Below are 21275 nucleotides of genomic sequence, written 5' to 3' on the forward strand. Positions count from 1 at the left end.
TGATTGGAAATTATATGGGCCATCCATGCAGTCTGTCGATGGAATAAACCGTAACCTCACGCCATTTCAAGAAATCAATTTGGCGATAAGAATGGGGCAATGCATCATATGATTACGCCCACAATATATTCTGAGGCTAACTACATGAGAGAACAAAGCGCTCAGCTTCTGTGGTCTATATCTGCGACCACTATAACAGTGAGAACCAATATTTTCATCGAGAGCCAGCTGGGCATGTCGGAAGACTTATCGCCCAAGTATCTGAATTTACCCCCTCCGACCATTGTATCGATCATCAACGATCATGGCAATGAAACAGGAACAAGTACATTGAGCTCGGTCGGACACGCACTAGACTAATTGAATAGGAGCTGAAATCTATAAGACCATCAGTCTGCCAACAAGAAGCAACTCCTAGTTATCATCAAACATTAAAAGCCGACGATCGGGATCTTCCACGGTAGACGCATTGACGGAGGTGAAATTCCAGCTAGGCTTCGCTGTTCCTTTCTCTGCCGAGTTATTCAACCAACTCAAGTACGACTGCCAAAAGACAGCAAAGACAGCCGTAGCAAGCGAGCGGGACTGAGGATTTATGTAGGTGAAATTGAACGCTGTGACAAAAGGCCAGTAGATGAAGCTCCTCGGTATACTAATCGGGACGGTATTCTTTACTCGCTCCACGGCACCCATGATCCCTTCCCCGGAGAGGATCGCATGGAATGCAAAGAAATACACGTTGAATAACGGGGTATAGAGTAGTTGATTGACAGCCACTTTCGCGCCGAGGGACAGGCTCGGTGAACTGTAGTTGAATCGTCGCCCCAGGAATAGGAACCATTCGCGGCTAGGGATGGCGATGAAGAGGCCGACGACGATACTTCGTAGGGAGAGGTGATAATCGAAGTCGTCGTTTCCGATCATTTGCGCTGAGAAATCGCCGAGACAATATATTAGAGGAGTGAGGCATAGCTGGGTGACATATAGTCGACGGCTTTGCGAGTGGGAATACCAATCGAAGAATACTCGAAATGGTTCCCACGCTGTTATCGGTCTCGACTTTCCGGTGGTCTCCGGCTGTGGATGCTTCTGCTTTGTACAGAAAGCCACAGTTTGTTTGCGGTAGAAGCGAGCTGGGCTCTGACGAAGAAGTCTGAATGGTGTTGACTGAATGTATCGAAGCTGTCTGGCTTCGTTATGAAATGCCAGGCGCCAGAAGGGACGAAGAGATTGGACGACTCGCATTGCGGTAACTGGGGGAAATGGGGGTCTCTTATGAAGTAGCTAAACAATCTGAAAGAGAACCGAGATATAGAAAAAGTAGAATAAAATCGTGATAACTTCCATCTTTAAACGGGGCCGGACATCGCACGTCCGAATTATCCAGGACCCGGTACCTTGAAGTTCCGAACTATATAGAGGCTTCGGAACTTGATGTCCGAACGTTAAAGGAGCGCGATTGCTGCATTGATAGTAAGCAAACAGCATATATACATGTATGACCAGACCTCAAAATATCTTTGAGCCCCTTCTAAAGTCCAGGCACAACCAATATTAGCGCACTGCGTATGGTTGCCGGTCGGTGTCAAGGTGTAGAGAGCGAAAGCCTCGAATCTGCCAACCAATCAGAGTTCATGTATCACGTGCAGAGCCCTCCGTATCCTGAGAATTCCGTGGCCACTCTACTGTCAATTCTTCATTTCATTAGCGATGTTTCTTTTGTACATCGCTGAATTTTCGGCTTATGCAGATTTGTCATTTGACACAGGCTAGCCAAGGTAGTTGATGCCTGAGGCAGCAAAGCCATTCAATTCAACGTTGGGTTTAGTGTGTAGAGCGTAGGGCGCCGTTTTGCTTGACTCAGCCTCGCATTCAATGTGTCGCAACCTCTATTGTCGCAAATTGGGCCTTGGGTGATGTGAAAGGCGGAATAGCGAGCAAGGACCAAAGATATGGAATCACAAAATTCACGGCAAGCCCGAGCCCGAAATCGAGCCACCTGCCATACATGCAAGGGATGCCGCCAGAGAAAGGTGAGATATCATCCGTTCTGGGAGAGTGGTCCCGCTGTGTGGAGAAACTGCATACCCAAAATGGCTCCTTTGCTGGAGTTGTCTAACAATTCTGAAGGTAAAATGCGATGGCAAGCATCCAAAGTGCGGTGCATGTCGCCTGAAGAACCAAGACTGCGAATATCCACGGGATGGGAGGAGAACTGTTGTGCGGGCGAAGAAGGAGGACATAAGATCCCTTCAAGAGCAAATTGAAGAGCTGAAGGGCAGAATTCAGAGACAGACTAGCACTGAGGATGATGGTGCCCATTTCCACAAGACTTCAGATCAATTAGACCGCAGGTGCAAGTATACTAGTGGCCACAGACTGGCGCCAGTCCGCCCAAGCGAAGCCAGCGTGCTGCAACGTGATCAGAATACATCATGTGGTCAACCGAGGTGTGAACAGCTACACTCTTGCTCGCTGAGCCCTACAGAGGCCGATCAAGGCCGACAAAACCAACCCACCCGTGGAGACAGCCAAAAAAGGACATGTGCCGCTCGAGACTCTTTGGACCGCCATCAAATACAGGTCTACGGTGCTACAAGTCTGCTACATAGTCATGTGGAAGTGCCTTCCGCCGAAGTCCAGTTCACAGGAAATCGGGAAGACCTGTCCACGAGAAGCGTAGCCCGGGATCGACTTATTGCCTTCTCAGCAATCGCTAGACAGAAGGAAACCATGATTTACTCGACGCCTAGCGTTGCAGTAAACATAGACTTTGACGGTGTTCCCATGGATATGGCAATGCATTTGCTGGAGTTGCACTGGAATCGGCTACATCTGATGTATCTCCTTACGTACCGGCCTGCTATTATGGACAGCCTCATGAACAATGGGCCTTACATCAACAAGCTGCTTTTAAACGCTATCTATTTACAGAGCAGCCTATACAGTGATCGAACATCCTTGTGCTCGGATCCAGGAAACCCGCGAACAAGAGGTATGGCGTTCTACCATTGATTCAAAGCCCTACTCATCGACTACATTGACAAGCCGAGCCTACCCACCGTTGTCGCGCTACTCACATGTGGTGCTTGCCTGGTACAGTACGGCGAACAAAGCGCCAGTTGGTTATTCTGCGGTATGGCGTATAGGATGATCATCGACCTCGGATATCATCTGGAGGATCCAAAGTGTCCCCAAAGTGGCGAAAGCCTGAGACTCTCCGCCGTGGACAAGGAAATCCGAAGGAGGGTTTACTGGGGAGCATACGCGACGGACAAAGCGCAGTCGCTTTACCTGGGCCGACCGCCAGGGCTGCACCAATCTGATAGCAACGTGCCCCTTGAGTTCTTGGACTCGTATGAAGAGCTGGAAGAATGGAAACCATACATTGATCCCCAAACCCAGCTTCACGACCCAGGTGGCCCCATCTACCGAAGCCGGCCGTCATATGCTCTCAGCACATTTCAGTGCTTGCTGCAGCTTTCGCTCATTACAGAAACGATTATCACTGCGTTCTATTCGACCAGGAGCGCCCAGTCATCAGAACACGCCCTCTTACAAAGTAGACAAAGGGTCAAGGCACAATTGGATCACTGGAGACACAGCCTTCCGGCACATTTACTGTTTGACCCGAACCGTGATGAGACCCCTCCACCTCACCAAATGACATTGCAGTATGTATTCCTTGTTTCGATCATCAACAGCTAAGCTAATATCTAACAACCACAGCACAACATACTGGACCCTGGTCATCCTAACCGAGCAACCATTTCTCGCTCGAGGACATTTCGCATTCACTCTAAGCCACGAATCCCAAAATGAAAAAAGGAAGACGTGTATCGAAGCTTCATTCAAAATCCGAGCCCTCATTGAAGCATACAAAAAAGCATTCACGCTCAGACGCGCACAATACGGTATATCATACGCGATGTACAGCGCAGTCCTCGTTCTGCTCCAGCACGCAGACCAAGATAATGACGAATATATCGAAGCGATACGATTTTTCTGGTTTGCCTTGATGGAATACCAAAGGGGCTGCGGCCATGGAATGAAAGGGCCGCTGAGACTACTGAAATCGCTGATGCGTCGGGTGGAAAAGGTGGTACAACGCATTGATATTGATCACCCGGGTACTACTAGTTGGTCAGCAGGTAGTGGTGAGTACATCCCTAAATGTCCTGGAGGATCAAACTCATAGTCATGTAGATATCTCGTCTGGGATCGACACCGTTCCCTGGACGGGGACGGGGACGTTCGGGCAGGAGGAGACTTGGAGCGGATCCTGGCTCAACGCAGAGAATGATGAGAATTTCTTTCTTGCTGATGATACTATATTTGGTTTCTTCACACAAGAATGATGGACATGTTTCTCGTACTTTGGTAGTGGGCTTGCGACCGAGAAACTTGTCTATGGACTCCACGATTAGGGGATTCATCTACATACGTTAGTGTTGCAGCTGGATGGGCTTCGCATGGGCGTGCAGGGAATGTCATCAGTCGAAGCATCCACCGGGTGACCGAAGATTTAAAAAAAAAAAAATAGATTTGTTCTTCAATAGTCAGTCATGTCTAACTCTAGAAAAGTATGACAATATCAATTGACATCCTGCAATGTCAGCTTCGATTATTGAGTGGCTCAAACTACTAGCGGGCTCGTCTGCCCATTGGACTTCTATTCTATTCTGGGTGCCAGGATTAGCGTTTGCGTAGTACTTTAAATATATTCTTTGTGAATGTCTGATTGGGTATCTTATAAGCCGTTTATAATATTATACTTGCGACTCCCCGGTCCCCTCGACCCAAAACGCCGTGAATTTTTAACAAGAAGTGGTGAAAAGCCCACAAAAGAAACAGCAATTAGAAGTGGTGAAAACCTCAAAAGATACCAATTATTGAACAGCAACAGTAGGCACCTTGGACCAATCGCGACACATTCCCAGGACAGTCCGACATAATTTGCCATACTCGACTGTCACGTCGAATGCCCTCCACGACCCCTGGGCCAGATGCCTCAGGCGCGCAGAAGGGTCCGTGATTGGCTTAGAGCCCATATTGCCATATTTGCCACGTCCCGGACTATAGGTATCGTGTCAGTGCCTTGTTTTGCTGCATGTAACTTCAAAGAGAAGTGGTCAACATACCTGAATCCGGTGATTGGAAGAATAAGCACATCATCTACCAGCTTGCTCTTGCCTCCGTCCTTCAGACCTGACAGGGCATGCCAGCGCAACCCAGCCACCTCTTCCAGTCTACTCCGCACCACGTCGGTGAAGGCAGCCGGACCCGTCAGCGTGAGCGGATCTAGATTCATAAGCTCCTGTCGAGCAGCTCTCGACTGCAGTGATCCCCCGTAGCGGTCGGAAATATGTCCAATCGTCGCTGATAATCGATCGATGAAGCTCTGAAGGATGGGATGGCCCGGGGCCCATGCAAACGCCCACTGCGTCAGCTGCACGGGCTGCGAGTAGCCCATGCGCCAGTATGTATCGGACCCCTCGGGGCAATCAGCCTCGAGGCCGACAATCGCTCGTACCGGGGAGGTAGAGTTATAGGTAGTACCGGCGCGGGTATCGTTCCAGGTGTGGAGATCGGTCGGGGTGATCCATTCGGCAGGTGAGCGAAGCGGTTCAGTGTCGATATCGCCATACTGTTCGATTTAGAACTTTCTCCGCGTCTGAAGCTATTCTTGTGCACCTACCACTCCTCCAATCCACTTGGAAATCACGATGCGAAACACGTCCGATCGCTCCACATTACGCGCCAGATGCGCATACTGGCTCTCCAGGTCCGGTTCAAAATGGTGAATGAATTGTTCCATCCCTTCGTCCGTCCACAGAAAATAGGCCATCTCGCCCTTGGTGGTGTGCAGCCATCGCTCGGCACTGTGACGGATAATTTCAGGCCAGGTGTCGATGTGGGTGTTTTTCCAGGTTTGGTGTATGATCATGGGAATTGATGAGTGAGGAAGGTACCCGTCCGGGGAAGCTTGGGCGGCGCTAAGAGCTAGCTCGGCCGCTTCAACGATATTCTTCGGAGGTGGTTTCGATGCGCTGGTCCATTTTGGCGGGATATACCACGCTGCAAGAGAGAGCATTTGTGTCAGTCAGTTGTCTCTGTAGAATCGTGAAGATCGCCTACCTCCTCCCTCGGTATTCTGGGTGTGGACATGGCGGTAGAGTAGTGGGTACTGATCCTCGAGATCTAACGGCCTAGTATCGAACTTGGTACGTTGCTGGCAGATGTAAATCATTAACACCGCGCCGACGAGGGCGAAGATGGCCAAACGCCGCAACCGAGTAGGTGCCATACCGGATGTTTATCCCAACATTTTCATCTTCAGGACGACCGATGGGAAATATGAAGAATGCTGAGGGGAAAAGGGGCTCAGCCCCACGTGACATTAGCCAGGCGCAGCCAGAAGAAGAAGCCTTGGAAAGTGCCGAATTACACTTTTTGTGATTTTCGAAAACAGTTCACATGTAAAAACTAGTACGAAATAGACTCGCCATTGGTTACATGTCGAAAAGAATGTACTGTGGCCCACAGTGGGAACCGCCATAGTTATGAGCCACCGCTTCCTCTTCTAGGAAGGCATGAAGCCATACTAGATGATTAGGATATTGATCATCTTTACTACTCTCAATGATCTTCTGGATGGCAAAGCATTGGCAAGCTACCCATTCTACTCAATAATTTTTACCCTTCTACTGCAAATGCAAACATGCAGCAATAACAAACCCCTCGAGACGCGGTGTAAAACGCGCCCGACAAACCAACCTCAGCCTTGGCCGGGATGGCCCCCAACACCCACGTCACCCGTTGAGCATAAACGAATACGAACCCCTGTCACAGAAGCAGAGTTTGTAGGCTGCTACTTTCCATATCCGGCGCCATGCAATGTTGCCGCAGCATTGAACCACCTACCGCATTCCCGGTATGTTTCAAGGTTTTTCCCTGCGCCAAATTGATGTTTAGAAGGGTTGTATCCGTGCAGCTCGAGATCAAGGGGTGCAAAGGCTGGGCAAGAGCTTCCCCGATCGGGAAGATCATGCGAGACTACGCTAAACCTTATACGATATGCTAACTACCCAAGGCATAGTTGGTATCTTTTAATAACTAAGTCACAGCCTGGTGAAGAATCCTTGGTGGTGAGACAGTGAGTGATCTTCAGTGCAAGGCTGCCCGGCGACTTGGCCATTCCTGATGGATCTGGCCAATTCCCCCTTGAAACGCAAGTGTTTGATTCCTCTCACGACAGATGCAACTGGAGGTGTGTATAGTGTATACTGTATAGAGCAGAGTGAGAATTTGACCAGTGATCAAGGGACTGAAAGCACAGGACGGTATTGGGGCCCAGCCTTGCCTGGCTTGGCGCACCCTTTTTTTTCGGTTGATCATGCCAAGCGGTTGATCCAGGGTCGTTCTCACGTGATATTACCAGATGGATCTTGTATGCCGCTTACATGATCTAATAATCCGTCTCTGATTGGACACTGCGTTCCAGCGGAAATTATTCGGCACGCTAGCAGCAGTCAACAAATAGTCTCAAATTAGCCAGTGCAATAGTGTGGCATTTATGCTTATTCTGCCACCACAACAAATTTTCATCCTGCACATTCGTCACATTTGTTGGCCACTCAGGGGGTGGACAGAAGTCTCTAGACTCTACGGAGTACTCCGAAGAGTGATTATATTCCCCTCCATGCGTATTCCCTCAATGCCACGCTTCAGCCTTGTCCTCACACGTAATTAGGTCAGGGATTGTGACAGGCTGTGCAGGATCAGTGGTTGCCTTGGCAGGGATTATGCCTACTGCTAACTGTTTCAGGAGGAGCTGTTTGGTCCACGTCACCTGTGTCCCGCGTAAGATATTCCTTCCAGACTTCCAGTACTGCCCACTGCTGTCAGCACGGAATATCTCTATTCCGCCAGCAGCATGTACTTGACCTAAGGCTGAGGTATCTATACTCACTATGCTCCTATTGGTAGAGTCTCGCTGTAAAAAGCCACCAGAAGTATACTGCTTTATTTGCAGCATCAATACACCCAATAGCAAGTAGACGGAAAGAATGCCACACATCGTCGTGCACAATGTGCCAATGATATAAATCTGGTCCTGACCGTAGTGGTGCACGTGTGATTGGGCTGCGGAAGTCACGTTGAATCTAGGAACTCCAGTCTGTACAGGTACAGTCAGACCGATTCTATGAATTGATCAAGGCCGTTAGATTAATGTTAATTTTAGCTTACAAAGGCTAGAGCTATCCGAGAGGGAGCTATAAACATTAGAAATAGCTTAGAGCCTCGTCTGTGTGACGTATTGTTGAGCGAGAACTTTGATGGACAGAGTCGCTTTCTTGTGTCCATGTGTATATGTTTGATAAAACCGATTTCAGCATCCAGCCTCACGAGCACAGCCAAGACGCTATGGCAAACAGCTGGCAGGATTTGGGGACAGACAGCGAGAGTCGAATTCGGAATTACCAGCGATTGGAATCCCTGGAGAGGCCGATTGCCTAGGCCTGAATGAATCTGTTGGCATCCTATCTACGGTGCGTGGTACCAGACTGTTTAGCCGTTTATATAGCTGCGGGTAATCATGACCTTCGAGATGCAGGTCGGAAGTTCGATTCTCACCCATATCGCCTCCCACAAGGCCTATATCAAGCATGTGACACGCCCAGGAACATCGTAAAAATGCCCATGAGAAATGTGATCCTCATAGGTGACAATGGGATGTCGATAATAGTGCTGGGATACGAAGTCGCCAAGACACGAAACGGTACTTCTACCGGAAGGGTGTTTCGGTCAGTCACTCTGCTATTCGGTTAGTCCAGCACTCATATAAGCAATCAGAGAGCATATGTCTAAGGAACTGTCCACATGTGGCAGCCTGGCAGGATGTCTCTTTGCTGTTTCCCCGAGATATATCCACAACGCATCCCGGCCACCGATGATTCCCCGAAACGGTGGAGACCTTGCCGCAACAGTTCGTACTCTGCCTTCCATTTTAATATTCCACTACGGTAATGTTCTGCTTGCTGAAGCTGCCAGGCTCATCACTTGGCTATCACAAACTCTATACTGTAGACATACTGTAGATGCCGGAACTGTGTCACCCACCTTGCAGCCATTTGACACTTCCACATTATATCACATCTCCAACTTGCCCTTCCGAACGCCATAAGGGTGGGTAAACATTTGGTTTATGGTGGAGAGCTAAGGACTCAATCCTACTGATAGAACTATTACTCTAGACCAGACAAACCGTAGGCTTATAAGCTAACAGGGATCGCCCAATGCTGTGAAGAATCTCCGGTGTTGCTCAGGGTTCTGGGTGCAGTGGAGATGCGCTGATAACTTCATAGTGGTGTCCGCTCAATATTAGCCAATGGTATACTCGGCATCAGGACACGAGATGCCGGCAGGATCTGCACTGGCCCGACGCCCCAGTCGGGTAGCTTGGGGATCCCGTCATCTGGAACTCTCGGCCCACTGACTAGTTAGATTTGTAGTAGTGACCCCAGTAACCCATTATTCAGAAAGACCCTTCCAGCCTGTGCTGAGACAGTCCACAGAGGCAGATAGTCCTTTATTCAGATAGACCCTTCCAGCCCGTGCTTACATGGTCGGTAGAGGGAAAGAATTGTCTTCTCCCAACAATTGATCACCAATATAAATGTCCAGTTCGTCATCAGTGAATGATGACTGGATTCGTTTCGTTTCCAGAACAAGATTCAGAACACAGAGCTAGTCTGTCTTCTCACATTTTCTCACATTGTGTCTCGCTTGAATATTGCGCATCCTTTATGCAAAAAGTGCCGATTGAAGGCTGCAGGGTTTTGCTCACGTCTTCTTCGCTATAAACATTCGAATCTGAGAGCCTGCGCGGAGTGAGATGATCATGAATCTCAAGCAGTCTATAGCAGCCCTTCTATGGGCGTCGATGGTGGTTCTGGGCGAGAGTAACCCAGAACCGCGACCAGTGGCGGATCCTTTCGAAGTCTTCACGATTATGGCAGACAACATCACGGCCAAATTCATCCCGTACGGAGCTCGCCTGGTATCTCTACATGTACCCGACAAGGAGGGCACCCCGCAGGATGTTGTTGTCGGGTATGATGACCCAACCCAGTATCTTCACGATACTGAAACTAGCCATACCTACTTTGGAGCTGTTATTGGCCGTATTGCCAATCGCATCAAGAACGGATCATTCACTCTGGGCGGAACTGAATATAACATCCCTAAGAATCACGATGGCCTGTACACCCTGCATGGCGGCAACGTTGGCTACGATCAGCGAAACTGGAGTGTGGCGGCTTACACGTCTTCGTCCGTGACATTTGCTCTCTACGACAATGCGACAGAAGGTTTTCCAGGTGACGTCGTCACGCATGCGACATACACCGTTGACTCCAAGCGTACTGCCGAGAACCCGCAGGGATTACCCCGGCTGGTGACAGAGCTGGTGTCTCTCGCGCTGACGGAATCGACTCCCATCATGCTTTCCAACCACATCTACTGGAACTTGAATGCGTTCAAGCAACCCACTATTCTTAACGATACCTGGCTTCAACTTCCGTTATCCAGGAGGTTTATCGCAACCGACAGCAATCAAATTCCTACCGGCGGTATCGCCACCGTTGAGGATAGCGACCATCACAGTATGGACTTCACTTCCGGTAAGACCATTGGTCAAGATATATCCTATACTGAAGGGTTGTGCGGATCTAATTGCACCGGCTACGACAACTGCTTCATCATTGACCGCGAACCCCGCTATGCCGCTGCCGCTGATAATGTGGTCCCGGCACTTCGATGGCACTCCAACACCACAGGCATCAGCATGGAGGTTGCGACGAATCAACCCGCAATACAGGTCTTTACGTGTCTGAACATGGACGGAACAATTCCTGTCAAGCCCTCCCAGGTGGAGCGTAACGGAGACGACAACGAGGCCGCTGCGTTTGTTGAGAAATATGGATGTCTGGCGATTGAGCCGGAGGGTTGGATTGATTCTATCAACCATCCTGAATGGGGCCAGGACGTGGTCTACTCTCCTGGGGATCTTCCAGCCATTAACTATGCCAGTTATACTTTTGGTACTATCTGAAGTGGTTCACTTTCGACTCGGGCATTTCCAATCGCTTCAAATTATCATTCTGGGACTGATATACTGTGGCCGAGTTAATGTGCTTACTTCTAAATTTGCACAATGCTGGCGGCATGGACTTGGGTATGTCTAAGGGCTTTTTGGTGCAATAAATTGTAGCTTAATTACATATTGAACTAATTGCCATAAGATCACACAACGCAGATAACTACACCACATAACTAAGCATATACCCCGCAATAAACATAAACCCCCCATCTAATCTAAGAACCCCCTCGGCGGCTAATATCACCTCAAACGAAGAAATAAGCTACTATGTGGGCCACACTGCAGCCAAGCGGGCCAAACCCCCTCGGCGAACAATACCGAGATGGCATACTGGTATCGGTGTGAGACCCGAACAACATCACCATGCCCTAGTTTAGCCAGCTCACGATACCAATATACCCCGCAGTCAGCAGTGCAAGCTATGGCATTCTTCTACGTGCAAGGTGCAAGAGCAAATCAACAATCGATTGATCTTGCACGGTCGCGATGTCATCAACTGTGGAGGATTCGCCTGCTTATACCTCCGGATGGAGAGATACTGCCAAAGATCTGGTCGCTGGGGCGGCAGGGGGTGTTGCGCAGGTGATTATTGGTAAGTTATACCTACGCTTCCTCCCTTAGACATATTGAATGTATGTGCTTACACCATCACAGGACAGCCATTTGGTAAGTTGATACCATTCAATGGAAGACATTAACATCTGTAACACCATCATACCTTCAGACCTCGTCAAAGTCCGCCTCCAAACCCAAGGAAACACAAACATCACCGCTCTCTCCCTAACCCAGCAGATCTGGAAACGCGAAGGTCCATTATCTTTCTACAAGGTGTGCTGTCCACCACACCACATCTATATACAACTATCCTAACCACCCCAATCACTTCAGGGCTCCCTCGTCCCTTTACTAGGCGTCGGCGCCTGCGTAAGTCCCACCTATCCACAAACCACTACCCTTCCCTCCTACTGAGCACTGAAATGGAATCAAACGAAACAGGTAAGCATCCAATTCGGCGCCTTCCACTTCTTCCGCCACCACATCGAACAACACAACCACCAACAAAAACTTACTCTCTCTCAATACTACCTCGCCGGCTCCCTCGCCGGTCTAACCAACAGCATCATCTCCGGCCCCATCGAACACATCCGCATCCGCCTACAAACACAACCCCACAGCGCCTCCTCCCCCTCTGTCCTCTACACAGGTCCCCTCGACTGCGCACGCAAGATCATCTCCCAAGCGGGGATCTTCCGCGGATTATACCGGGGGCAAGTGGCGACTCTAATCCGCGAGGGACACGGGATCGGGGTATGGTTTGCGTCTTATGAGGGGTTTTTAAGCCTAGCTGCTGAAAAACAGGGGAAGAAGGGGAGGGATGAATTGCCCAGTTGGCAAATCGCCCTCTGTGGAGGGCTAGCAGGTGAGATGTTATGGTTGTTGAGTCATCCGGTGGATGTGATTAAGAGTAAGATGCAGAGTGATGGTTTTGGAGACAGGCAGCAGAGGTATAAGGGGTTTAGGGAGGCTGTGAGGATGACTTGGGTTGGGGAGGGGGTGGCAGGGTTCTTTTTTGGTATTGGGCCCGCGTTGGCGAGGGCGATGCCGGTTTCGGCGGGGACTTTTGCTGTGTAAGTTCTTTCTTTCTTTCTATTACCCTTTGAGGATGGGTTTGGGTGTTGTGTGCTGATGAATTGGGTAGGGTGGAGGTGGTGAGGAAGGGGTTGGTTTAGGTATTGCCTTAGTGGTGGGTAAGGGGTTGTGTATTGACGAAGAATTGATGATTTGGTATACGACAGAATAATCTAGCCGGTATATGGTTCTATAGAAAAATGATGCTATTACTATGTAACACACTGCTAGTTACTCTTCAGACACTCGGCAATTGACCGACCGACGTAGTCCACATTCTTCTCATTGAGTCCAGCGATAGAAACTCGCGAGTTGCCCGCCATGTAAATATGGTATTGCACTGCACATATCAATTAGTAAGGTAACATGATGATCACTTTAGCAAACGTACCCTTCAGCTTCTGAACCACATCCGGAGCAAGACCCAAGAACCCAAACATTCCTGACTGGCGGATCAAATGGTCCCAATTACCAGGTGCACCTACACCTTTTATCAGAAACACGTCAAATGTGTATCGGAACAACTCACCATTGTTATTTAAAGAATCATACAAAGCCCTCCGCATCGCCCGGATCCGACCACTCATAGTCTCGAGGTCCTTGTACCAGAGCGCTTTGAGCTCCTGGTTCGACAAGATCGTAGCAGCTAATTTGGCTCCATAGGCAGGCGGATTCGAGACTTCCGACCGTTGCAGCATCTCAAGCACGGACTGTGTGTTTGTCGCGGTCTTGTCTGTTCGAGCTACGAAGAATAGACAGCCCGTGCGCTCTCCTGTGAACCATTAGCCAATAACAAACAAGAATATCAAAAGGAGTGGCATCCTACCATACAACCCCATATTCTTCGCAAACGACAAACACACACCCGCCTCGACATCCAATTCATCCACAAAATACCGAATGGCAAAAGCGTCATCATCGATATTCCCCGAATTAAAACCAAGGTACGCCGCATCAAACAGAGGGAACAGTCCCCTCTCCTTAATGATACGACCGACTTCCTTCCACTGCTCTTTGCTCGGATCGCAGCCGGTCGGATTATGTGCGCACGCGTGAAGAATGACGACAGATCCCGGGTCTGCGTGTTTGAGGGCAGAGTAGTAGCTGTCGATATCTAGATTCTTTTGCGCGTCGTCGTAGTATCCGAATGATTCGCAGGTGAATCCTAGAGAGGAGAAGACTTGGTGGTGGTTCGACCATGTGGGACTGGGGATGTATATCTTTGGTAGTAATGGGGCACGGCAGCTTCGCAGGAGTAGGCCTGCTAGATGGAGAGATCCGGTGCCGGAGAGGCCTTGGCAGGTTGCGAGCTGTCATTGTCTTAGGTCAGAGGATACGATATGAGCGAGTTGTGAAAATCTGGGAGACTACAAACCCTAGATTGAATTTTCTCGTAGAGTCCAGAACCTAACGCCATCTTACTCGCCTCCTGGCGAAAAGCCGGAAGACCCAAGATCGGAAGATACTCATGATTCAGGCCTTGCTCAATGAGTATCTCACGACTCCTCCGCACTGAAGGCAGAACCCAAGGTTGTCCATTCTCGTCGCGGTACGTTCCCTGTCCAAGGTTCACTTTCTGGGGTGATGTATCGGCATTGTACTCTGCCGTGAGAGCAAAGATGGCATCGGGAGCAATGTACGGGGCGCTCTCGAAGAACGAAGGGGAACTTGTTCCCGTCTGAGTGATTGTGCTGGTTTGCGTTGACATTTTGCAGGCTGTAAACTAACGTCGAAAAACTGAAATAAATGTCACCAGTTTAGTCTTTATCATTGGTGCGATGTTTCAGGGCTAAATAATCGTTCTTAAGCACTGCTATCTCGGTCTTGTCCTCCGAGGTATCGGCTCTCTCGCCCGAGTACATTTCCCTCACATAATCAAAGTAAGCTGGGTGATTGTTCTGGACGATAAAGGATGCATCGAGATAGCGCGATCCGCTTATCATGGCTATTTATCGCGCAGTGGGTCGAACTAGAGGCGAGTTTGGCCAGTAGATGAGGATGACTGGATGGCTTCGTGCGGGGAATGAGGGGATAACTTTATTTCCAATGAGGGGATGGACGTGGCTGTTATTGGAGCTCTAGGCAGTAATCGGATCATTCGGATAATACAATGATGATTTATTCTCCTGTTTCTCTTCATATGAGAAGTCCTGTGGTGGCTAGTAGCGCCTGCTAGGTGCTCTGGGTGGGTGTCATTGAGAGACCGCTGTGTCATCCAGGCGACACTAACTACAGATCAACGGAGGTATAATATGCAGTGGTATTGATCACATCATATGTGCGTCAATACTCTCTGCTTCGCTCCCGGTCCATAATTCCACTATTATACGTACGAATGCACTATGTATAGAAAAGTGCCTGCTGTATACTGTGCGTACCCCACGCGACTGCTAGCGCCAAACTAGTAATATGTACACCCAAGCATCTACTCATCATCAACCTCCTTGCTCTTCCACAACATCCATGCCGCAGCAATTACCCCCTTAAACACCACGGCTGTCCAAAGCGCGCCCGATAATCCAACCTCACTCTTCGCCCACAACCCTCCCACCACGATGCCAATCACCATTCCCCCCACAGCTCCCACTCGCCTCCATTGATCAGGAGTCTTGAGCACACTGACCGAGGCAAGGCCCGGCGACGAAAACAAATCACAATAAATACTAGTAAGCACAACACTCGTCAAACTACTAAACTTCAACACGCGACTCGAAACAGCCTGGCCACTACTTTGGAACGCGACCAACGCCAATGGCACGCCAATCTTCCATGTCAGGGGATCACTCTTGCCCGTCTGCTGCACGGTGACAATACTCGCAGCGACGGCGACACAGATCATCTGCAGTGTAAAGGACAGAGCCAGCGCGGACCGTTGCCGCGGCGTGTGAAATAGGCGGTGTAACACGGCGAAGAAAAAGGAGCCGATGCAGAAACTGCCGATCGAGATGAGGGATTTAAGCCAGCGTTGAGTGTCGTCCACCCCGGCCAGGCCGAGGCCAAAGTATACCGTGTTGCCGGTCTGCATGCTCACAAAGGAGCCCCAGATGAACACGGCAGAGCTGTCCAGGAGACCCGTGATGACGTAGCAGAAAATGAGGAGAAGGTCTGCGCGGTGGGGGTCGACTTCAGTGCGGAGATGGCGACGTAGTCGGCTCAGGGGGGAAGGTTTAAAGCCATGTCCTCGATGCCCCAGAAGGGGATCGTTCTCATGGGCGGGAAATGCCTGGTAGTGCGCGGTTTCGTGCGCCATGGTCGCGGGTATGGGATAGTGGATGGTCTGTGTGGAAAACACGAGGGGGGAAAGGATGAATCGGTTAGGGGCCTGGAAGTGCCCGACCGCGCAAACTAGGCAGCAATATCTTGCAAAAGGAGTGTCTCAGATAGCAATGAGCAGCGACAGCGACCAGGTACTTAATAGTTGGCCACGGTTATAACGGCAGTGGGAGACAAAGGGGAGGGGAAAAGTTGGAGATGAGTGGAGAAAGAAGGAGCGAGTTTGTGATCCATCGCGCGTGACGTCGGCGGTATCCAATGACGTGGAGTGCCCGGCCCTGTAGGGCTGAACGACTGGGCCAATGGACCCCCCCTGTTGCTCCAAACAAGCATTGCTACCAAGCTTTGTTCGGGCTTTTTGACCCCAGACGAGTTCCACTCTTGCGTCTGTTTCTTGCTTTCTGAATCCACGTCACTGGCGGATCGGAAGAGTCGGATATGAGGCAATTCCTTCGATATCAGGGTTGCTCGTACCCGCCCCCGACCCGCCGCACCAGCCAGGGAATATAAGAATGTTCGTTCCCAGTTCAGGGAGAGACAGAGACTTGGAGACTAAGCTTTACTAGTAGATTGCAAGATGCAGCTACCCCTGTCACCACGTCAGCTGTTGCTGAGTTTCGCGACCGTGGCCGCCCTCCTCCACTCCAGTCATGGAGGCCCGGTCCCCAACGAAGCATACCAGCAATTATTGCAGATTCCCGCCTCATCCCCTTCTGTTTTCTTCCAGGACAAGCCATTCACCCCAGATCATCGCGATCCATATGACCACAAGGTGGATGCGATCGGGGAAGGCCATGAGCCCTTGCCCTGGCGCATGGGAGACGGTGCCACCATCATGGGACCCCGCAACAAGGACCGTGAGCGCCAGAACCCCGACATGATCCGGCCTCCCAGTACAGACCATGGCAACATGCCCAATATGCGGTGGAGCTTTGCCGACTCACACATTCGCATCGAGGTAAGTACTTCAAGCGTCTCAGTACAACAAGTGATAAGCTAATGCACTGCAGGAGGGTGGCTGGACACGCCAGACTACCGTACGCGAGCTGCCAACGAGCAAAGAGCTTGCTGGAGTGAACATGCGACTCGATGAAGGTGTCATCCGTGAGCTGCACTGGCATCGGGAAGCCGAGTGGGCGTATGTGCTGTCCGGGCGTGTACGAGTCACTGGCCTTGACCTGGAGGGAGGCAGCTTCATCGACGACCTGGAAGAGGGTGACCTCTGGTACTTTCCTTCGGGGCATCCCCATTCCCTCCAGGGCCTCAGTCCGAACGGCACCGAATTCTTACTGATCTTCGACGATGGAAACTTTTCCGAGGAGTCTACGTTCCTGTTGACCGACTGGATGGGTATGCCACTGCTTGCTGCTGCACCCTCTATCAAGTGTAAGACTAACAATGTTATGAACAGCACATACACCCAAGTCCGTCCTCGCCGGAAACTTCCGCATGCGCCCACAGACATTCAAGAACATCCCCGCGTCCGAAAAGTACATCTTCCAGGGCTCCGTCCCAGGCTCTATCCACAAGGAGCTCCCCCACAACTTCAAGGCATCCAAGCAGCGCTTCACGCATAAGATGCTCGCTCAAGAGCCCGAGCATACCTCTGGCGGCGAGGTGCGCATCACGGACTCGTCCAATTTTCCCATCTCCAAGACCGTCGCGGCTGCCCACTTGACTATCCACCCCGGTGCCATCCGGGAGATGCACTGGCATCCCAATGCGGATGAGTGGTCCTACTTCAAGCGCGGTCGGGCCCGAGTGACCGTCTTTGCTGCTGAGGGTAACGCTCGTACTTTTGACTATGTAGCGGGAGATGTGGGCATTGTCCCTCGCAATATGGGTCATTTCATAGAGAACCTGAGTGATGATGAAGAGGTCGAGGTGTTGGAGATCTTCCGGGCGGACCGGTTCCGTGACTTTTCGTTGTTCCAGTGGATGGGAGAGACGCCGCAGCGGATGGTGGCGGAGCATGTGTTCAAGGATGATCCGGATGCTGCCAGGGAGTTTCTTAAGAGTGTGGAGAGTGGGGAGAAGGATCCGATTCGGAGCCCGAGTGAGTAATGAGGTTTAGATGTATATTGTGTTGCGCATTGCCGGGCAAACAGTAGCTCTAGGCTGCTGAAAACAACCACCATAGCTTAATTATATTGAGGTAGTATTTACTTAGGATGAATGTAAAAGGATCATTCGATTTAGGCAACAGATTCAAGTTCCCTAAAAGACAAAAATGGAAACTTCATAAAGGAACTTAACTATCAAGCCAGCCGGGATCAGTAAAGGACCTTGACACGACCATCATATGTGAATCAAAAACTACAACTGTAGATGGGAGATTTCCAATTCACCTCTGATTATTTCCCAAGAGCCCACCCAGTAGCTACTCAACACGATCCTATCTTAAATAGTCCCTCAATAATATCCCGTCGACCATCATCTAAACTCGATTCGCGATAAAATCGAAGTGCCTCGATATATAGCTCAGGAGAACCCTGCGCAACTTCTCTGGCGTCTTCCATGATCATATCAAAAACACTAGTTTCGTGTACTTCAAATCGACCATCCCCATTATCGCGCAGGTCTGTGTAGATACCGTCTTTGGCGCGTCCATCTATATGGTATCGCGCGTAGATTGCATCGCCGTAGCGCTTTTCAGTGATCGCTGTGCAGTAGCGAGTTGCCCATGGCTCGACCAGTCGGATTCGCGCTGTTTTGTTGATGATGTCTGCGATGGGAATGTCGAGGAAGAGCTGTTCAGGTAGGGATGATTTCATGTTGGTTTATTGCATCGTGTGTTACTAGTGAGCTTTGCAGGATTTTCTTGTGCTGCTCGGAAGGAGAAAGAAAGAGCTAATACAATCTTGTGCCAAGATAATGTGTAGCAGGCAGTGCAAGTGTTTGTATGAAGGTGGGGGGAAATAATGACAGGGTATAGTCGTCAAGTAGGGACAATATATCCGCTGGTGCCTGATAACTGCCTCGATCTGTGCTATCTTGAGCACTGCCACCTCTCAGGATCTGTATCGATCCGTGGATAAATTATAATGGGGCGGGATTAGGCAAAGATCCACTTGAATTGTATGAAACAATACAACTGATCATGAGCGTATGGAAATCACAAGCAGGAGTTACCACATAGAGGGATTTTGCCAACTTGGAAGCTTTTCGACTCAAAAGGATAGCCATGCCACAAAGACAGCATCAATAATGATAACACTCGATAAGCATTCGAGAACTTCTTGTTCCATTCTCGGAACAACTCCAACTTACTACCAGCCAAGACCCGCCGATACGATTACGACATCCCGAAGGCTTAGCCAGTCAATCAAGCGGGCCCCGCGGGTCGCAGATTCCCGGGGGCCATTCATTATTGTTGATGCCTTCATCGCTCACATTTGTGTCGCCTACGTCAGTCATCTGAATTTTCCATATTTATTATCGCTTCATCTTCCTGCCTGTCAAGTATCACACATACATATACCTGTCTACCTCCGATAAACCACCAACTTCCAAATATACCCTCCTATCGCCACATACTATTTGACCACCCTACAATGTCACAACCACCCAGCAGCACCAACAACCGCAAAATGTGGGACAAGACCAAAACCTACGGCAAAATGGGCTTCGACAAAGCCTGGGGCGCCCTCGATAAACTCGGCGCCCCCGTTAACCGCCTCAGCAACAAGCTGGGCTCCGAAGCCTTTTGGCCCATGACCCTCGACAAAGAATGCGAGAAAGTCGCCCGGATTCTCCGCAGTTTCTGCAAAGATGGCGTATACGTGGATGAGCCCGCCGCGGAGACGGCGCCTCCTGTCAACAGCAACAATGCATCGTCATCGAAAGAGAAGATTGATAAGCCCCGCGGAAAGCAAAAGGTGCTGAAGAAGATCCCCTCGGAGGTGATTCGGCAAGCAAAGGGAATCGTGGTGTTCACAGCGATGCGAACGGGCTTATGGTTCAGTGGAGCTGGTGGAAGTGGTATCTTGATCGCCCGGGTGCCGGAGACCGGGGAGTGGAGTGCCCCATCCGGGATCTTGTTGCATACGGCTGGATTGGGATTCCTGGTGGGTGCAGATATCTACGACTGCGTGATGGTGATCAATACCTACGAGGCGCTGGAAGCATTCACCAAGGTTAGAGTGACGCTGGGCAGCGAGATCACGGTTGCTGCGGGCCCGATCGGGATGGGCGGGGTGTTGGAGTCGGAGGTTCATAAGCGCCGGGCACCGATTTGGTGCTACGTCAAGAGTAGGGGCTTCTATGCGGGCGTGCAGATCGATGGCACGATTGTGATTGAGCGCAATGATGAGAACGAGAGATTCTACGGTCGGAAGATGCCTGTCAAGGAAATCCTGGCTAGCCCTGCGCGCACGGATAACCCGTCCGTGCGCATGTTGACGCATACGATTCGTTCTGCGCAGGGCGATGCCAACTTTGACCAGGCTCCTGCTGGAGTGCAAGCGCCCACGGGACCGAGTCCTAGTGATTATGCGCCGGAGGATCTTCAAAATACTCATATGGCTCACACTGGAGCCCCAGGGGCACCATACCAGCCGGGACCTCAATATCCGCCCGGCCCCCAAGCTGGTCCAGGTTCCCAATCTCAACTTGGGCCCCAATACCAGCCGGGGCCTCAGTACCAGCAAGGACCTCAGCCTCAGCCAGGGGCTCCGTATCAACACAATCCACAGTATCAATCGGAGCCTCAGTACCAGTCTGGGCCTCAATATCAGCCACCACCCCAGTTTCAGGGAGACCAGCAATATCAACATGGTGCCCCGTATCAGTCGGGTCCTCAATATCAACAACCGGGCGCGCCATACCAACCTGGTTCCCAGTATCACCAGGGCCATCAGTAGCTTTTAATCGAGGTTGCGCCCGCGATATATCCTTATTGTGCTAGTACTTCCAGAGTCAACCTGATCAGATAGCTTTATTGTTAGAACACTCATGATAACGAATCACGATGATAACAACGTCCTAATCACGAATTCTACTCGTACATTTCATCTCCATTATATGTTCCTTTGTTACCTCCATCCAATAAGCTTCACGTGAATCCTCACTGTCATATAATACCTCTAACCAAGTGGCAGTGCCTACCTACTAACCCCGATATCTCCGATCCCCTCCACCACTCCCTAAGTAGTTATATCTACAGCAAACCACGCCCTTCCTAATAAACCAGTATCCCCACCATTACACT

The 21275-nt window shown here is 50.3% G+C and overlaps 11 protein-coding genes across 11 annotated transcripts; 5 read left to right on the plus strand and 6 right to left on the minus strand.

The window, feature by feature from the left end:
• Positions 1-507: 507 nt before the first annotated feature.
• On the minus strand, positions 508-1011 carry ASPBRDRAFT_91771 (Mpv17/PMP22 family protein; the record flags this gene model as incomplete). Its single annotated transcript, XM_067629531.1, has 1 exon — positions 508-1011. A coding segment is annotated over one exon (504 nt), but the record flags the coding sequence as incomplete, so codon positions are not given.
• Positions 1012-2093: 1082 nt separating this feature from the next.
• ASPBRDRAFT_67979 (fungal specific transcription factor domain-containing protein) lies at positions 2094-4523 on the plus strand (the record flags this gene model as incomplete). The annotated part of the gene is made up of 5 exons (XM_067628981.1): positions 2094-2130; positions 2186-2995; positions 3023-3674; positions 3730-4157; positions 4207-4523. The coding sequence occupies 5 exons, from the start codon at positions 2094-2096 to the stop codon at positions 4356-4358; spliced, it is 2079 nt and encodes a 692-aa protein (XP_067475654.1). The 3' UTR covers positions 4359-4523.
• Positions 4524-4699: 176 nt separating this feature from the next.
• On the minus strand, positions 4700-6339 carry ASPBRDRAFT_46602 (uncharacterized protein). The gene is made up of 4 exons (XM_067625667.1): positions 6139-6339; positions 5699-6078; positions 5142-5647; positions 4700-5076 (listed from the first exon to the last, which is right to left on the minus strand). Exons 1-4 carry the CDS (start codon positions 6305-6307, stop codon positions 4890-4892), a joined length of 1242 nt encoding a protein of 413 aa, XP_067475655.1. The 5' UTR covers positions 6308-6339; the 3' UTR covers positions 4700-4889.
• Positions 6340-7714: 1375 nt separating this feature from the next.
• ASPBRDRAFT_33006 (uncharacterized protein) lies at positions 7715-8367 on the minus strand (the record flags this gene model as incomplete). Its single annotated transcript, XM_067623070.1, has 2 exons — positions 7715-8179; positions 8251-8367. The coding sequence occupies 2 exons, from the start codon at positions 8365-8367 to the stop codon at positions 7715-7717; spliced, it is 582 nt and encodes a 193-aa protein (XP_067475656.1).
• Positions 8368-9643: 1276 nt separating this feature from the next.
• Positions 9644-11353, plus strand: ASPBRDRAFT_46603 (aldose epimerase family protein). The gene has a single exon (XM_067625668.1). It carries the CDS (start codon positions 9899-9901, stop codon positions 11114-11116), a length of 1218 nt encoding a protein of 405 aa, XP_067475657.1. The 5' UTR covers positions 9644-9898; the 3' UTR covers positions 11117-11353.
• Positions 11354-11650: 297 nt separating this feature from the next.
• On the plus strand, positions 11651-12894 carry ASPBRDRAFT_198845 (uncharacterized protein; the record flags this gene model as incomplete). The annotated part of the gene is made up of 6 exons (XM_067621248.1): positions 11651-11756; positions 11819-11830; positions 11889-11992; positions 12053-12088; positions 12161-12792; positions 12864-12894. 6 exons carry the CDS (start codon positions 11651-11653, stop codon positions 12892-12894), a joined length of 921 nt encoding a protein of 306 aa, XP_067475658.1.
• Positions 12895-12929: 35 nt separating this feature from the next.
• On the minus strand, positions 12930-14685 carry ASPBRDRAFT_158961 (uncharacterized protein). Its single transcript, XM_067619441.1, has 5 exons — positions 14169-14685; positions 13620-14103; positions 13323-13565; positions 13185-13274; positions 12930-13133 (listed from the first exon to the last, which is right to left on the minus strand). The coding sequence occupies exons 1-5, from the start codon at positions 14499-14501 to the stop codon at positions 13021-13023; spliced, it is 1263 nt and encodes a 420-aa protein (XP_067475659.1). The 5' UTR covers positions 14502-14685; the 3' UTR covers positions 12930-13020.
• Positions 14686-15030: 345 nt separating this feature from the next.
• Positions 15031-16431, minus strand: ASPBRDRAFT_77531 (YoaK family protein). The gene has a single exon (XM_067629369.1). It carries the CDS (start codon positions 16041-16043, stop codon positions 15219-15221), a length of 825 nt encoding a protein of 274 aa, XP_067475660.1. The 5' UTR covers positions 16044-16431; the 3' UTR covers positions 15031-15218.
• A 212-nt stretch (positions 16432-16643) lies between these two features.
• Positions 16644-18130, plus strand: ASPBRDRAFT_132814 (uncharacterized protein; the record flags this gene model as incomplete). The annotated part of the gene is made up of 3 exons (XM_067618477.1): positions 16644-17024; positions 17077-17416; positions 17478-18130. The coding sequence occupies 3 exons, from the start codon at positions 16644-16646 to the stop codon at positions 18128-18130; spliced, it is 1374 nt and encodes a 457-aa protein (XP_067475661.1).
• Positions 18131-18253: 123 nt separating this feature from the next.
• ASPBRDRAFT_46607 (uncharacterized protein) lies at positions 18254-18966 on the minus strand. Its single transcript, XM_067625669.1, has one exon. It carries the CDS (start codon positions 18838-18840, stop codon positions 18451-18453), a length of 390 nt encoding a protein of 129 aa, XP_067475662.1. The 5' UTR covers positions 18841-18966; the 3' UTR covers positions 18254-18450.
• Positions 18967-19386: 420 nt separating this feature from the next.
• Positions 19387-21079, plus strand: ASPBRDRAFT_46608 (DUF500 and UBA/TS-N domain protein). Its single transcript, XM_067625670.1, has one exon. It carries the CDS (start codon positions 19621-19623, stop codon positions 20926-20928), a length of 1308 nt encoding a protein of 435 aa, XP_067475663.1. The 5' UTR covers positions 19387-19620; the 3' UTR covers positions 20929-21079.
• The last annotated feature ends 196 nt before the right edge of the window (positions 21080-21275 follow it).

This window comes from Aspergillus brasiliensis, assembly GCF_001889945.1.
Source record: "Aspergillus brasiliensis CBS 101740 unplaced genomic scaffold ASPBRscaffold_12, whole genome shotgun sequence".
Lineage (NCBI taxonomy): Eukaryota > Fungi > Ascomycota > Eurotiomycetes > Eurotiales > Aspergillaceae > Aspergillus > Aspergillus brasiliensis.